Source organism: Microtus ochrogaster, linkage group LG1, assembly GCF_000317375.1.
Source record: "Microtus ochrogaster isolate Prairie Vole_2 linkage group LG1, MicOch1.0, whole genome shotgun sequence".
NCBI classification, from domain to species: Eukaryota; Metazoa; Chordata; class Mammalia; order Rodentia; family Cricetidae; genus Microtus; species Microtus ochrogaster.
The window spans coordinates 2,415,858-2,432,636 of NC_022027.1; the positions used below are offsets into that span (position 1 = coordinate 2,415,858).

Below are 16,779 nucleotides of genomic sequence, written 5' to 3' on the forward strand. Positions count from 1 at the left end.
TTATGTATACAATATTCTGTCTGTGTGTATGTCTGCAGGCCAGAAGAGGGCACCAGACCTCATTCCAGATGGTTGTAAGCCACCATGTGGTTGCCGGGAATTGAACTCAGGACCTTTGGAAGAGCAGGCAATGCTCTTAACCACTGAGCCATCTCTCCAGCCCCCGAAACATTTTTTAGAAAACTTCTAAACCAAAAGATTTAAAACTGTTGTGAGAGCATTTAAAAGCGCCTTCTGTATACCCAGTGACAGACAGAATCAAGGATTGTTCAGATAAATACTGGGCACAGCCAGAAAAGACCTGCTTCACCCATCCAGGTCCTAACGCCTCCTGTATGCCCGGCAGGTGCTAAGAGGGCCCAGTCCAGACCATGAGGAGCCCAGACCGGCAGGCCTGGCAGGTGAGGTGAATATGCCTCCTTTTGCTCCAAAGGCCAGGCTGGCCTAGAACTTGCCATCCTCCCCCATTGTCCTCCTGAGTGCTAAGGATGACAAGCCACTAACGCTGAACTCCTCTGTGCTGTGTGGCGAGCTTCCTGAGACATCAGCCCGGACAGTTCTCAGTAACCTGCCTCAGTTTCCTGTCTGTGCCGGAGGGTGACATGGGAGTGTCTGGGACTGGACCGAGAGAGGGAGGTGGCGCTGCAGAGTGGGACACACTTTTATTTTTAAAGATTTATTTATTATGTATACAGTGTTCTGCCTTCAGACCAGAAGAGGGCACCAGATCTCATTACAGATGGTTGCTGGGAATTGAACTCAGGACCTCTGGAAGAGCAGCCAGTGCTCTTAACCACTGAGCCATCTCTCCAGCCCTTGGACACACTTTTCTTTCTTTCTTTCTTTTTTTTTTTTAAAAAGATTTATTTATCAACAGTCAGTGGTGGCACATGCCCTTAGTCCCAACATGGGAGGCAGAGGCGGATCTCTGTGAGTTCAAGTCCAACCTGGTCTACAGAGTGAGTTCCAGGACAGCCAGGACTACATAAAAAGAAACTCTGTTTGTTTGTTTTTGATACAAACAAAAAAGATTTTACTTATTATGTATACACTGTTCTGCCTGCATGTATGCCTGTGGGCCAGAAGAGGGTGCTGGATCTCAATACAGATGGCTGTGAGCCATGATGTGGTTACTGGGAATTGAACTCAGGACCTCTGGGAGAAAAGCCAGTGCTCTTACCCTCTGAGCCATCTCTCCAGCCTTTGCCACACTTTTACTTTGTATCCAAATTCAGCCTCACTTTCTCCTCTTAGCAGACACTGCTGATGCAGAAGGAGTCTATGCCAGAATTATTCATAACAATTTAAAACTATCAGGGCATGGGGCTGACCCAGCCTGTATGAAGAAGCCCTGGGCTCCATTCCCAGGAGCACAGAAACCAGGAGTGGTGACCTGTCATCTAACTCCCCCCTCGGGAAGACCACGAGTTCAAGGTCATCCTCTGCTATATATCAAGTTCAAGGTTAGCTTGATCTACTGAAACCCTATCTCAAAGTCTTAATAAGGTGGGGTTTGTGTCTATAATCCCAGCACTCAAGCTGAGGCAGGGGGATTCTGAGCTTCAGGCCAGCCTGTGTCATACAACAGACACAGGTGGCCCAGCTGAGGTGGTGGGGGCTCAGGGAGCCTAAGAACGGCCAGGGCGGCCAGCCTCGCAGGTGGTGTCCCTCCAGGTCAGTCCAGCCTCCAAAAGTCAGTTTGCACGGGCGGGTCCCGGAAAGCGATGGAGGGGCGGCGAGGAGCCCGGGTAGGGTCCTCCTCCCCGCGCCAGGTCAGGGCCAGCTGAAGGTCCAGCTCTTCCAGGTCTTCCGCGGCCAAGCTCGCCCGGAGCTCCCGTGGGCCTTCCTCCTGGTCTGGCTTAGGGCCAAAGGCCCAGTCTGCAGTGAAGAGACCAGCGAGGGCGTGGCTTGTCCCGCCCACCCTCCCGGGACGGCCCCGCCCCCCGGCCCAGTGCCGCCCACCCGGGCCCACCCTAGACCCAGCTTCGCTCCTCCCGTGGCCCCGCCCCTTTCTGGCCCGGTCCTGCCCCCTCCCTGGCTTGACCCCGCCCCCTCCCACCCCGGCCGACCCACACCGGGCCTCGTTCCCACGCCATCTGCAACCCGCCCAGGCTGGATTCGCGGAGGGTAGCCTGGCTCACCCGCCAAGTCATGAGCGAGGTCTTTGATGAGGTGGCCCACGATGGCGTAGGCCACGGCCACCACCAGGACGGCGGCCATCAGCAGGTACAGGGCGTAGCGAGGCAGGCGGATGGCGTCCAGCGGAGGCGGCCGGTACTCCTCGTACATGGCCGGGGCCGGGCTCCAGGCCCGTGCCTCGCTCGCCGACCCCTCCATGGCTGGCGACACCCTCCACCGGAGCCCGACGCAGGCGATTAGGGGATGAGCTGCAAGGATTAGGACGGCTGCTATATCTGTGGGTCCCCTCCCTCGATGGCTGTCATGGCTGTGACGCCGATCCGCCCACGCGAGGACAGTGCAAAAGCCCGGGGCAGCCGTGGGGCAGAGGGACAGGGTCTCCCGGGGACCCTGGGTGGCAGCGGGCAGTGCACTCATGCGCGCCCTCTGGTGGCTACGGTGGGGAGGACAGATGTAGGATGGGAGCCTAGGGGGTCAGCAAGTGACAAGAGAGACCCGGGTTCAGATCCGAGTTCTGAAGAGTCGCTGCACTCGCTGTGGCTGTCCCAGGCTCTGGTAACAGGCATTTCCCTGGGAGGAGGGGTTCATTTTACCCATGTGTCACCCTCCGGCTTCAAGGGGTGAGTCATCCCATAAAATCCCAGAAACTGGCTGTGAGGGACACAAGACGCTGGGTTTTGTGGTGTGTAGATGAGCTTCATGCCTCTCCACCCCCAGCGGAAGACTGGAGGAGAGGGACCTGTGAGGAGCGCAGCCAGGGGTGTGCGGAGTGAAGAGGGGCCATGTGAGGATGGTGCCCCCAGGAGGAGGGACATCTTGTAGACTTGGTCTCCAGGAGGCCGCCCGTGGGCAGGATAGATGGAGGCTTGAGGAGTCCAGGCTGAGTGACCAATGAGGTGGAGAACTAGCTGGCAGCCTCTGTGATGTGAGGACCGGAGTCAGGGCCACCATCTGTGATCCTGGCATCCAGGAGACTGAGGCAGGAGGAGGATTGCCATGAATTCCAGCTCATTGCCTCATTGCACTCCGACTCAAAAAAAAAGTTGCACACGATAGTGTATGGCGGCCATCACAACACTGGTGGAAGCAGGGAGAATAGGGGCCACTCTGGACCACACAGGATGCAGATGGGAAAAGAACCCGCAGAGTGGGCAGGGCTCAGCGGTTGCAGCACCAGCCGCTCTTGCAGAGCCACCATGTCTAAAGAACACACACAGGACGAGGGCTAGCCCAGGTCCACAATCGAGGACCACACTGCTGAGGCGGAAGTGTGACCGAGCACCGCCGGAGTGCCAGGCGTCACCAGCGTCATCGCTGACCCACACATCTGTCCTGAAGTGGCACAGCCTCAGTCTCCCTTGGACCCTGGCCACGCCCTCTTCCTGGGGAAGGGGATCCAAGGCAGGGGAGGGGAGGGGTCATCTGGCCTGGAGTCACTGTGGTGGTCACTGGAGCAAGGCAAGCCTGCCGGGTGACACGGAGAGGGGGTACCCCAGGGAACACGGAATTGTGGGGCCAGGATGGGAACCCACAGCACAGGCTCTTAGCTGTACCTCTGTCTCCAAAAGTCACATACAAACAAGGCCATGTCGCTCTCCCAGCACCAGGAGCCACCATTTGTCAAAAATAACTTATTTTATTGTGCATCGTCCTGGAGTCGGCTTGTGCCCCCTGATGGCCCAGACATGAGGCACCCATGCACTGCCCCTAACCCCACGAAGTCGTAAGTATTCACCGACCTGAGACCCCACAACCTTCCCCGGTATCTCAAACCTGACCATTCCCTGGTATCCGGAAGCTCCCACACTGCAGTGCGCCCGTCTGGAGGGAATAAAATTATAGCCAGACAGCTCCAGGAGGAAGCACTGTGCACCAGCATCCAGAGAGGCAGCTGTGGAGGATGGGAATCAAGGCGGTACAGCTGACTGGCCCCCAAGTCTGGATAGTGGGCGCTGCTGGAAGAGTCCCACACACAGGGCACGGCCCGCAGAACCCTGCCCACTGCGGGATATCACACGGCAGAGTCCTGGGTAGTCCTAGGCGGTGCCGGGTGCTGCCAGGTTAGAGCGGCGGCCGCAGGCGCTCCAGCCCGTTTGCATACTGGAAGTCCAGGCCGCACTCGTGCTCGTACATGTCCAGCGCTACCTCGCAGCTTTCCCGCACCACACGCTCGGCGTCGGTGATGTGCTCCCGCAGTGCGGCCAGGCAGGCGGGCCTGGCGATGGCACCCAGGGCCTCTGCGCATTCGTGTCGCACCATGGCGCTCTCGTTGGTCCGTGCCAGGGTGGCCGCCAGCTCGCCCACGGCCGCCTCGTGCTGCAGCTGGCCCAGCACGTAGCCCACCTCATGGCGGAAGAGAGCGCTGCCGCAGCGCAGACCTGCATATGAGCGCAGGAAAACGGGTCAGAACAGCTGCCTGGGGTGCCAGGGCGGGGTGCCTGCATGACCAAATGGTCAGGACCACCCAGGGCAAGTGATCAGGCATTTTCCCAGGCCCCCGCCAGGGCTGCATCGTTACCAGGTCCAGCCTCACCTTCAGCCAGGGCCAAAGCCGCCTCCTTGCCACCCACGTTGCGCAGGGCAAACATGGCGCGGTACCGCTCAAAGAGTGGCAGCGCCTCGTCCAGCAGGGCCTCCCGCAGCCGTCCCACATCCTGCTCGGCTGCAGGGGGTGCCGGGTCCACGGAGAGATAGGGTCCTGCACTCCCGGCCTCCCCAGGGTGCTGCTGCAACCACTCCAAACGCCCGACAGCCAGCTGGCACGTCTCAGCCACCTGTGAGGGTGGCAGAGGTGGTGTGGGTCCCAAGGCTGAGTGCACGGGGCCTGACTGGCACATTCCCCTCTCCGAGACTCACACCAGGCAAATGGCTTCAGGCTGGACAGACCAAGGGGGCCAAGCAGGCCCAAGCTGTGTGCAGAGGCCCTATAGCTGGACCTCGCAGGCAGAAGGCGGGGGACAGGCTCATGCACGGAAGCCCACAAGGAAGAACAAGGCCAGAAAGCAGAAGCGAGCCCGGCGCCACAGGAGCGATGGGTAGACTGTGCCACACAGCGCAGCCCTCGCACGCTGCAGTACGGCTCAGCCGTGAACACGAGGGAGGCTCTGGCATAAACACTGCATAGAGCCACCTTCAGGTCATGGTGGCCAGGGGCACAGACACAAAAGGACACACAGCGTGGGCTCCACGACAGCAACATACAGAGTGGGGATCCAGCGTAGAAAGCTGATTCGTGGGTAAAGGGAGGATGAGCAGAAGTCAAATTCTCAAGGCTGGGAACCCAGAGCTGTGGGAGGGCTTAGGGCAGACCCTGGCCCCATCTCTACAGCATCCTTTCCCAGGAGGTTGCCCTGGCAACCAGGCATGGACTCCACAGCTGGCCTCACAGGCAGGGACCAATATCCTCACCTCAACCACTGGGTCCGTAGAATACTGCTTGAGGAGGTCTAGAACTTCCGGGTTACCGATTGCCCCCAGAGCTTCCCCTAAGGAGACAAGTCAGTCATACAGGGTTTCCATGGTGTCCAGAGGCTGCACATCAGCTTCCCAGCCGGCCAATCAGAATTCTTACCCCAGAGGTTGGCCCGCTGCAGCTACAGCAGCCCCACCCCACCAGTAGTCATTGGACTAGGAGCTACACAAGCCTTGGACCAAGGGGACGGAGTGTGCCAAGATCCCGAGGCCAGGAACGGGGGCCTCCACCCTTCTGCTCACAGTCCAGTGTAGCCCTCATCACCCTGGAGTCCTCACTGCAACCCTTCCTGCTAAGGCATGCCACGGGGTCTCGCCCTCACTCACTCACCCGCCTCGTGTCGCACCATGGGCTCCTGGCTCCTGTCGCGCAGCACGTCCACCAGCACTGGGATGGCGCGCGAGTCCTGCATCTGGCCCAGGCAGTAGGCCAGCTCGTGCTTCAGCAGGGCAGAGCTGTCCTCGAAGGCCCGGCTGATCCAGGCGATAGCGTGCGGGCCCCCGAGCCCCCGCAGCGTGAACAGGGCCCGGAAACGGGCCTGCAGAGGCTCCTTGGGGTCCACCAGGGTCTTCCCTATCGCCTCCACCTCCTGCTCCGTCACCATGGCGACGGCCTCCGGCAACCTGTCACAGAAAAGGGAGCGGGTGAAGCCCGTGCTGAGGTGCACACCTGCAGACCCAGTCCCGGGGATGCTGAGGCCGGGGATCTCCCCCAAACCTCCATGTCTACCACTTCCCAAGGAAGAAAATAAGAGTCCTGGCGCTGTTCGGCCATTTCCGTCACAGGAGGTGGCCTCACGCAGAAGCCCGCTGGCTCGCACGGCTTCTCCCATGTCACAGGCTCCACACGATGCCCACAGGAGGAGGAACGGATGGAAGCCAGGCCCCGGGGACCTGGTCCTGGAGGATGACCTCCAGTGACCCCCATCTCCAGGGACTCAAACCCCGAACTGAAAACAGACCCCCTTCAGGACAGCTTGGATGGCAGATCGGGAAACTGGATCTCACGGCTGCCTGGCTGATCCTCCCACGACTTCACTTTAGAATCCTCCACAGTCGCCGAAGCCCGTGCGATACATTTCACACTTCACTCCTCCCCTCCGCGCCCCCTGCGCGGCCTGACAGGCGCAGAACCACACCCCCGGCTCACAGACACTCTCTAAACATGGGTGAATTAACCCGGAAGCAGACATCTACAGCTATGAGAAGGGCGCTCTGCAAAGACCCTGGTGGACGCGTCCCAAACAGGACTGACAAGCTGTGCCCAGCTGGAAGGCCCTCCTGGGCTCTGATGTCATCCAGCTGCCCACGGGTTTAATGAGGGAGACATGGCTGCCCAGCAGGGACGCCCAGCACCTCACTGGAGACGCTGAAGCAGGAGGATGGCCGGTCCCAGATCCTGCTTCCAAAAACGGGAGCTGCACGGGCCCGGCGGCACGAAGCCGCTGCTCACACCCCGGCACCCAGGACAGCCGGGCTGCCGCGGCGGGGAGGCCACCCTGGGTTACGGGAGGCCCCGTGTCGGGCGGCGAAGTGTCCCCCGGAGGCACTTCCGGCGCCCCTCACCGTGCTCTCGGCCACGGGGACTCAACGCTGACTCCGCACACGCAGGACGCGTCGACGCAGATCGCAGTGACGGACAAGGGGAGTGCTGGTCAGTAGCCGCGGAGAGCGCAGCGTAGCCTAGGCGCAGCCATCTCGGCGACCACGTGACCAGGCCGGGCGAAACCAGTGCTCAGAGCCGGAGGAGTGACTTCCGGTCTTCCTCCGACTCCTAGAGAAATCAAAATGGTTTGTTCTCAAAGAGCAACGGCGACCAATACCGACGGAGCATGCGCGAGGCTTCGGGGCGGGGCTCTACCGCCGGGGGCGTGGCCAGTGGTCTGGGGCCTTAAGAAAAGGTGGACGAAAGAGGGGTTAGCATTCAGCTGGTGAGGGCGCTTGCAGCCAAATCCGACGACGAGAGTTCGATCTTGGGGGCCACAGGCTAGACTATGCGCCTCGTCATGTGACATGTGCATGAAATCGATGTTTAGAAATTTTGTTTTGTTTTGTTTTGTGAGACAGGGTTTCTCTGTGGTTTTGGAGCCTGTCCTGGAACTAGCTCTTGTAGACCAGGTTGGCCGCAGACTCACAGAGATCCACATGCCTCTGCCTCCCGAGTGCTGCCGCCACCACCACCCTGCAATATTTAGAAATTTAAATACAGGGCTGGAGTGATGTCTCAGCAGTTAGAGACTGGCTGCTCTTTCAGAGGACGGAGGTTCCATTCCCAACACCACACAGTGGATCACAACTGTCTATAACTCTAGTTCCAGGGGATCTGACACCCTCACACCAGTGCATATAAAATAAAATTTTTTAAAAGATACATCATATGTGCGTGAAGATGCCATAAAGAAGTTCATTATTACATAGTTATGTAAATTTAATCTATGATAATGACGTTTTAAAAATAAGAGTAAAGTGAAGGCAAGCAAGATTAAAATACACTATATATTGATCAAAATGCCCTCAGCTAGGCCGTTAATATATGGGCTTGTATGATATACTAAATAAATATGGAAAACGGAAGTGTGAGTACATATGATGAAGATACACAATGTATATTTATGGACGTGCCAAAAAAAGTTAAAGTAAAATGAACACTGTACTGAGAAATGAATCATTTCAAAACATTTCATAGCCAGACAATGGTGGTGCATGCTTTTGATTCCAGCACTCAGGAGGCAGAGGCAGGGGGATCTCTGTGAGTTCGAGGTCAGCCTGGTCTACAGGGTGAGTTCCAGGACAGCCAGAGCTACACAGAGAAATCCTGTCTCAAAACAAAGGAAAAATAAACAAAACAAAATAGAAAATAAGTGAAAGCCACCACCACTCTTCCACTGAGATACTGAGTCATCTGTCAGTCCTCTGCGGGAAGGCAGGACAGTGAGCTGCACTCCTGGCTCAGTCCAGCTGCACCATGTGATTTAATTTCCTCTCAAGACTATGTTTTTAGACCAGCCTTTGCTCTCAGCTTGGGTTTGGCCTGCTGAGCACTGGGACCACTGAACATCAAAGTTGGCTCCCAGAGTGACATGGTGTGTGTAGAGACAGAGGCAGGAGAAGGGCCAGCCTGGTCTAACGGGTGAGCCCCAGGCTGAGTGAGAGACCCTGCATTCAAACACGACAGAGAGCAATTGAGGACCACGCCTTAGGTTTCACATGCACAGGGAAATATAAACAACAAACATGGCTGCCGATGATGATGTTCTCCACCGGGCACAGCTCAACTCATGTTTACATGAAGCTTCTGGAAGGGCTGGGCTGAGCGGGAGGGGGGGGCCTGCAGCAGGGCACAGGGTGGGGTGATGCCAGGTGTGATCTGGACCTCAGAACAGCAGAGGGGAAGCTGCGGGCGCAGGGGTGCAGGAAGCAGATATGGCTTCTAAAGGAGGCTGGTGCTCCGATCACTGCTTGGCATGCTGCCCAGGCTGCGCTGGGAGGAACTGATACTGAGAAAAGCTGCACAGCGCCCAGCAGCCATGACTTCCCTTCTGCAGCTTCTCCACCCTGAGTCCAGCATCCCTGTGGCTGCGGGCCTGCCTTCCTCTCGAGGCGTTTTCTGCTTCACAGCTGTTGGTCAGCTAGCAGCCATTAGCTTGTGGCCTCAACACTCCTGTCTCTATAAAGAGTAGGTTTTTGCCAGGCGGTGGTGGCACAGCCTTTAACCCCAGCACTTATGAGGCAGAGGCAGGAAGATCTCTGAGACTGAGGCCAGCCTGGTCTGCAGAGCTAGGGCCAGAATAGGTTCCAAACCAAAGCTGCAAAGAGAAACCCTGTCTCAAAACATTAAAATAAATAAATAAATAAATAAATAAATAAATAAATAAATAAAAGTAAATTTTGTTTTTTGTTTTTTTTGGATCCTCCTGCCTCAGTGTCCTGGCTGAGAGATCAGAAGCCTGTGTCACTGTCACTGTCTGGTTTGGTGGGGGCACTGTTTTATTTATCTTGTTACATTTATGAGTGGAGCACAGATGACCCTGTGGTCAGAGGACAACCTGAGGAGCTGGCCTCTTCTACCGTGGGAGCCAAGAATCAGGCTCCCCGTGCACCTTTGTCTGCTGAGTCATCTCTGGGCCCTTGACAGGAATCTGAAGTCCTGTCCTCATGCTGGCCATGCAAACACGTTACCACTGAGATATCTCCCACACCTCCTAATTTGAACTCCTGTCCTCATGCTGGCAAGGCAGACACATTACCTCCTAATTTTGATTTTTTTCAACCTTATTTTTTGACAACAGAGCCAGGTGGAGACGGGGCTGTGCTCCTCTGAACCCCAGGGAGGCTGTGAATTTACTGTTACCTGTCTTCCCACCCAGGCTCTGGGTGCCCAGGCCCGGAGTGAGGTCCTATATGGTGCTCTGAGTGCCACTGTGTGGTGGCATCTTCTGTGCACCCCTAGAAGGTACTGGCTTCTGTTACCACATTTGGCTCTGTCTTGTCCAGACTCGGTGACCAGGCTTTTCTGATAGGGTCCTCGGTCCAGCGTACTGATTTAATCAATCTTAATTTAGGGAGCTGGAGTAATGAATGACCCAGTGGTTAAGAGCACTGACTGCTCTTCTAGAGGACCCGGGGTTCAATTCCCAGCACCCACAACTGTCTGTAAACTCCTAGATCTGACACTCACACACAGACACACATGCAGACAAAACACCAATGCACATAAAATAAAAATAAATCATTTAATCTGGGTGGTGGTGGCACATGCCTTTAATCCCAGCACTTGGGAGGCAGAGGCAGGCAGATCTCTGTGAGTTCAATGCCAGTCTGGTCTACAGAATGAGTTCTAAGACAGCCAGGGCTACACAGAGAAACCCTGTCTGGAAAAACAAACAAGCAAAAATTATTTAATAACAATATTAATAATAAAATTTAGGGCTGGAGAGATAGCTCAGTGTTTAAGAGCACTGGTTGCTCTTCCAGAGAAACTGGGTTTGGTTCCCCGCATCCACGTCCCCGCATCCACGTGGAAGCTCGCAACTGTCTGTGATTTCAGGATCCAACACTTTCATACACACACATGTACAGGCATAACACCAATGCACACAAAGATAAAAAATATTAAAAAAAAATAAGACAACAAAGGTATAGATTAGCAAACTTCAATACATCATCAAAATATTTTTCTTTTTTTCTTTCTTTTTTTTTTGGATTTTCGAGACAGGGTTTCTCTGTGACTTTGGAGCCTGTCCTGGAACTAGCTCTGTAGACCAGGCTGGCCTCAAACTCACAGAGATCCGCCTGCCTCTGCCTCCCAAGTGCTGCAAAATATTTTTCAACTATCTTGAAAAACCAAAATATGCTGGACAGTGGTGTCACAGGCCTTTAATCCCAGTACTTGGGAGGCAGAGGCAGGCAGATTTCTGTGAGCTCGAGGCCAGCCTGGTCTACAGAGTGAGTTCCAGGACAGGCTACAAAGCTACAAAGAAACCCTTTCTTGAAAAAAAGAAAAAGGAATAGAAACACCCCCCCGCCAAATTAAATGTATAGATTTTCTTCTTTGTTTTGTTATTTTCTTTTAAAGAGTTCCTTATTTTGTGTGTATGTATGTGTCCACATGAGTTTATGTGCAACTCATGGCAGCAGAGACCGGAAGGGGGCGTCGGGTCTCCAGAACTGGAATCACAGGCAGTTTGAAGCAAACCGGGTCCTCTGCAGGGGTAGCCAAGTGCGCTAAAACCAATGAGCCCCCCCCCCTTTTTTTGCAGCCCTCACCTTGAACTCCTGATCCTCCTGCCTCCTCTCCCCCAGCCCCGGGAGGACAGGCATGCTCCACCGTGCGTTTTATTTTTTGGTGGGTTCTGTGCATAGGACCTCGTTCGTGTTGGCAAACACATCCACCGAGCTGTATTTCCGTTGTGGTTTTTATTTATTCGACAAGTGAGATCTCTAAATGCTCCTGTGTGAGTTAGTGCCCTCCCGTGGGGTTCAGCGGATGAGGAGCCCATTCTCTTCTTCAGGCGCATCTGGGGACCATTCTCAGCATCACAGGTGCGGCAGCGGGCACCTTTACTTGCTCCTTCATCACTTGCTGACTTCCCACCTGATCTTCCAGCCCCTGGCACCCATGAATCCACTTCCCAACTCTGGACATTTCCTGTCATGAAGCCCAAATTGTGTGGTCCTTTGTGTCTGGCCCTGCTGCTGGACACAGTGTCCTTTGGTGTCCCTCTGTCTGAGAAGCTATCAGAGTTCTGTCGTTTTTCAGGGCCATGTGGTGTTCCACGGCGTGAATGGGGCCTGAAGCTCCCCCCTCCGCGAGTGGACACTAGGTTGTGAATGAAAGGGGGCACCCATGTCCGCCGTAGGAGGCTGTGGGTGGGTGACTGCGCCTCTGCTGGCCTGGCCCTGTGGCTTGGCTGTTCGGTGTTCTGCTGCCAGCCCCTCTCCTATGTGGGCTGCAGATTTCACAACGTGCCCAGCAAGGAGGATGACCCATCTTTCCCCAAAGCCTTGCAGTGTGATTTGCCTTGTTTTGGAACAGGGGTGAGGCACCGGAATCTGAAACCGTGACCGCACTGTGTGATGAGCATCCCAAGGCCTTTGCGCAAACCTTTCCCCCTTTGCCCACGGAACTCAGCCCCCCAGCTCATCCTTTGCTATATATATATATATATGTCTTTAGAAAATTTTTCTTTTTCTTTTTGGTTTTTCGAGACAGGGTTTCTCTGTGGTTTTGGAGCCTGTCCTGGAACTAGCTCTTGTAGACCAGGCTGGTCTCGAACTCACTGGGATTAAAGGCGTGAGCCACCACTCCCGGCTTTAGAAAATTTTTCAAAACTTCTGTTTGTTTAGTGTGTGTCACTTAGTCAGGGGGAGGCACAGGTTTGTGTGTGGTCAGAAAGTCACAACTTGTAGGAGTTGGGTCTCCCTTCGCCAAGTGGGCTCCGGGTATTGAACTCAGGCAGTTTGTCTTGGTCTCGCTGGCCCCTATGTTTTTTTGTTTTTTTTTTTTAAGCGGGACCTTTTTTGTTTGTTTGTTTGTTTGTTTGATTTTTCGAGACAGGGTTTCTCCGTAGCTTTTTGGTTCCTGTCCTGGAACTAGCTCTTGCAGATCAGGCTGGCCTCGAACTCACAGAGATCCACCTGCCTCTGCCTCCCGAGTGCTGGGATTAAAGGCGTGCGCCACCACCGCCCGGCGAAGCGGGACCTTATTGAGCTTTGTTTCGAGCTGTCACATTATGGCTTCTGGGAGTACTCGTTTAAGGCGCATAATAAAATTCTTTAGAGGCCGGGGTGGGTGTTCTCACTTTCATGTAATCCTAGCACTTCGGAAGCTGAGTTTCCAGTTTGTTTCCAGTTTGAGGCCAGCCTGGCCAGAGAGTGAAAACTCTAAAAAGATCAAAACAATACACAAATGCCTAGTGCGTGCACAGCAGCATCCGCGCGCGGAACCAAAGTTTCGGGGTGACGCGTCCCCACTTCTTCCTCAAACAGGAGCTACGCCTTCCTCAGCGCCGAGTCATCCGCGTTGTTTTCCCCATTCCGCACCCGTCTCCAGTCTTCCTGGACCGCACTTCCGACCGCGGTTGCCCCGGGCAACGCGTGCCGCCCCGCTTCCTGTATTGATTTGAATCCTGAAGGACGTCCCAGACTCCCGAGCTGCCCCGCGCTGCAGCGCGCAGGCGTAGTTGTACGCGGTGGGCGCAGGCCCGGCACGGAGTGGGCGTGCCCAGGGGGCGTAGCTTCCAGACGCAGCGTGGTGGCGGTTCGGGGAGCGTGGCCCCGGAGGGGCGTTAGATGCTTGAAGGGGCGCGGTTTCAGCTGAGGGCGCAGGGGATTGGAGGGTGCGATGCGCGATGGGCGTGACTATGGGCGTGGCTCCTAGGGAAAGCCCAGGTGGCGTTGGGAGGGGAGGCAGAGGGGGCGTGTCCCGGTGGGCCTGCGTGTGGGGGCGTGGCCTGGGCGCGGGGATGCGCTCGGCGGCGGGGCCGATCGCGGGCGCGCGCGCGGCCTGCGGGACAGACGGAGGGAGGGAGCCGGGTTGCCGCTGAGTGCCGCCATATTAGCGACCGCGGAGGCCGGGGGATTCCCGTGAGCTGCGGCGGCGGGGCCTGGCGCAGCGGAGGGGCCTCGAGCGGGCGCGGCGTGTTCCTGGGCCCGGCAGGAACCGGCGGGAACCGACGGGAACCGGCCGGCGACGGGAGCGAGGCAGGTGAGGACACAGGTGACTGGGGGACCCGCCCCCCAGGCCGACCCCTTCCTTCTCTGGGGCTCCCCCACGTCGCAGCGACCTTCGGTTCTGGCCTCCACCCCGCCAGCTCGCCGCGTCTGTCAGAGCTCTGCATCCCTAGCCCCGCTCCGAGCCCTGCTCCCCCGGATGCAGGGCACCACCCGTGCTGCTTTCCCGCACCCCGGAATGCAAAAGCACCCTGCTCCTAGGTCAGTCCCTGCGTCACCCCAGCCCCTAGTCGCCTGCACTCAGCGACCTCGCCTTGACCTCGCCCTGTCCATCATAGCCCTTCTTCCCCAGAGCCCGCCTCTGAGCCCGGCACTGTCCAAATCCAGGGCATTCCACATGTTGTTACTCTAGACCCTAGGTCAGTCCCGGTGTCACTCCAACCTCCACCTCCGTGCACTCGCAAACCCGGGTCACCCTCTTCCTGCTCCCAGATGAAGGCCTTCATCCCGGAGCCATCTGTCCTCGGTGACCTCGCCCTGCCCACTACAGCTCTCTTACCCTTTTGAGCTATATTACCCCAAATTTAGGGCATTGTCCTCCATGCTGCACACTCAGAACTCTACAGCTACAACCACTCTCCTGTACCCTATTGACTCCCAAATCCAAATCCCCCTGCCTCAGACACTTCCTACACCCAAACTGAACTTCCAGATCTGAGTCAGTCTTGTAAATCCACAGTCAGAGCCCAGGAATCTCAGGTACAGCCTTCTGCAGGTGAGGGGTCCCCCAGTAGGAGACTTGACCCGAAGCGCCAGGCAGTCTGTGTGTCCCCAAGCCGACCACACGCCCTCTCAGGTCTGAACCTCCTCCCTGTGTCCCTCAGTCTTCTATCCCTGAATCAAAGCCACTGTCCCCTCAAATCACCTTTGCCCACCCGTCTCCCGTCTAAGCCTGATGCCAGTCCCTGTAGAAGGTAATCTTTCCTTCCATGCTCCCCGTATTCACCCCCTAGTCCAGAGCAGGTGAGAAGCAGGTCCCCACCCCGTTCATTCCCCTGGCTGCTGAACCCCAGTCCCAGCTCCTCCCAGCAGTCTGAATGAACATGGGTGCCCAGTGAGCAATCACCCAGGACAGACCACGCAGCTGGCTCTGAGCTCTGAGGTCAGGCTTGGAGAGATGGGGGCTTGGTGGCTCCAGCTCTCGTGGGGCTGGAATGGCAGGTGTTAGAAATATTTTGTTTGTTTGGTTTGTTGGTTGGTTGCTTGAGACAGAATTTCTCTGTGTAGCCCTGGCTGTCCTGGAACTCACTCTGTAGACCAGGCTGGCCTCAGACTCAGATATCTGTCTGCCTCTGTCCCCTGAGTGCTAGGATTAAAGGTGTGCGCCACCACACCCAGCAGGTGCTGTAAATATTAGTGGGGTTCCTCTAAGGATGTCTTTAGGGTGGACTTGGTACTTGAGGAATTTAGCCCAATGTCTTGTGGATCATCCTGGTCTTGTGGCTTGTATCAAGGGTGTATTCTCTTTGCCAATACTAGCCCTCTGCTTTCTTGTCCTAGAGGGTCGGGAGCTAGCTGTGCACTGCAGGAGTCCTGGTGTGTTTCATTTCCTGGCGCTGGACGAGGGCCCAGGGCCTTTGCACATGCTGTACAATAGCTCGCCTCAGCCACGCCCCAGCCCCTCACTCAGATTTTAGACAGAGGCTCCACCCTGACCACAGTGCCTACAGCCCCAGCCTTTTTTTTAAATTTTTGTTTATTTATTTATTATGTATACAATATTCTGTCTGTGTGTATGTCTGCAGGCCAGAAGAGGGCACCAGACCTCATTACAGATGGCTGTGAGCCACCATGTGGTTGCTGGGAATTGAACTCAGAACTCAGAACCTTTGGAAGAGCAGGCAATGCTCTTAACCACTGAGCCATCTCTCCAGCCCCCCCCCCAGCTTTTTTTTTTTTTAAAATGCATGTATGGATTTTTTTTGTTTTTATTTTGATTTTATCTGTATGGATATTTTTCCTGTATGTATGTTTGGGTATATGTATATTTGTACCTGACAGAGATCAGAAGAGGGTGTCAGATCCCCTGGAACTGGAGTTACAGACAATTGTGAGTCACCTTGTGGGTGCTGGGAACTGAACCCTGGTGCTCTTAACCATCTCTCCAGCCCTAAGCTGTGTTTAGTTTGTGTGTGCGCGCGCGCACGTGTGTATGTGTGCGTGTGTGTTTGTCTATATGCATACCGTCTGCAGGCAGTGCTCGGGGTCCAAGAGGGTGCCATATCCTAGTACTGGAGTTACGGGTACTCACGTGGGTGCTGGAAACTAAACCTGGACTCCTTGCATATGGTCTTTTCCATTGAGCCATCTCTGTAGCCCCATTTAAACATGTTTTTGGTGTGTACATGTGCATATCTGTGTACAGTGGCCCTGAGGATGTAGGTTGGGGACACATGTCCAGCAGGAGGCCACAATGTACAGCTGGGTGTCCAGAACCTCTGCTTCTTCCTTATGGCAGGTTCCTTCCCCACAGCACAGACCCAGGACAGCATTCCCCTGCCTCGGCCTCCTACTTGGCACTTGCCCTTGCTTCCGTCCTGTTGGCTGTCAGGTGCAGCAGGTGGCCCCACCCCCAAGAGCTGTGAGCCGTGTCTGTACCCCACATGTCTTCATGTGTCTGTGTATCTGTCTTTCTGTGTGTGCATCTCTGTGTATGTGTGTACTCATGTGTCTGTCTTTGTGTGTCTGTATCTCCAAATGTGTGCCTACATGTGTGTGTCTCTGTGTACTCATGTGTCTGTGTATCTGTGTGTGTGTACTCATGTGTCTGTGTATCTGTGTGTGTGTACTCGTGTGTCTGTGTGTCTCTCTGTGTGTACTCGTGTGTCTGTATCTGTGTGTGTGTACTCGTGTGTCTGTGTGTCTCTGTGTGTGTACTCGTGTGTCTGTGTATCTGTGTGTGTGTACTCATGTGCCTGTGTATCTGTGTGTATGTAC

At 55.6% G+C, this 16,779-nt stretch overlaps 3 protein-coding genes across 10 annotated transcripts in view; 1 reads left to right on the top strand and 2 right to left on the bottom strand.

Annotated features, from left to right (window-relative positions):
* Positions 1 to 1,512: 1,512 nt before the first annotated feature.
* On the bottom strand, positions 1,513 to 2,570 carry LOC113457507. The gene is made up of 2 exons (XM_026785293.1): positions 2,142 to 2,570; positions 1,513 to 1,878 (listed from the first exon to the last, which is right to left on the bottom strand). Exons 1-2 carry the CDS (start codon positions 2,554 to 2,556, stop codon positions 1,676 to 1,678), a joined length of 618 nt encoding a protein of 205 aa, XP_026641094.1. The 5' UTR covers positions 2,557 to 2,570; the 3' UTR covers positions 1,513 to 1,675.
* A 1,185-nt stretch (positions 2,571 to 3,755) lies between these two features.
* Positions 3,756 to 7,243, bottom strand: Dohh (deoxyhypusine hydroxylase). 7 transcript variants are annotated; one of them, XM_005358983.3, is made up of 5 exons: positions 7,177 to 7,243; positions 5,942 to 6,234; positions 5,548 to 5,624; positions 4,673 to 4,913; positions 3,756 to 4,517 (listed from the first exon to the last, which is right to left on the bottom strand). In XM_005358983.3, exons 2-5 carry the CDS (start codon positions 6,213 to 6,215, stop codon positions 4,201 to 4,203), a joined length of 909 nt encoding a protein of 302 aa, XP_005359040.1. In that variant the 5' UTR covers positions 6,216 to 6,234; positions 7,177 to 7,243; the 3' UTR covers positions 3,756 to 4,200. The 7 variants fall into 7 exon arrangements, with proteins under 7 accessions (XP_005359040.1, XP_026640798.1, XP_026640797.1 ...); XM_026784997.1 differs by lacking the exon at positions 7,177 to 7,243 and adding an exon at positions 6,972 to 7,168; XM_026784996.1 differs by lacking the exon at positions 7,177 to 7,243 and adding an exon at positions 6,967 to 7,168.
* Fzr1 (fizzy and cell division cycle 20 related 1) overlaps positions 7,236 to 16,779 on the top strand; it is a 19,542-nt gene continuing 9,998 nt past the window's right edge. Inside the window, exon 1 of one of the 2 annotated variants that reach the window (XM_026784993.1) lies at positions 7,236 to 7,264. The gene's annotated coding sequence lies outside the window, so the exon portion shown is untranslated. Of the gene's footprint in view, positions 7,265 to 13,598; positions 13,817 to 16,779 lie in introns of those variants that run through there. The other variant, XM_005358985.2, reaches the window with a different exon arrangement.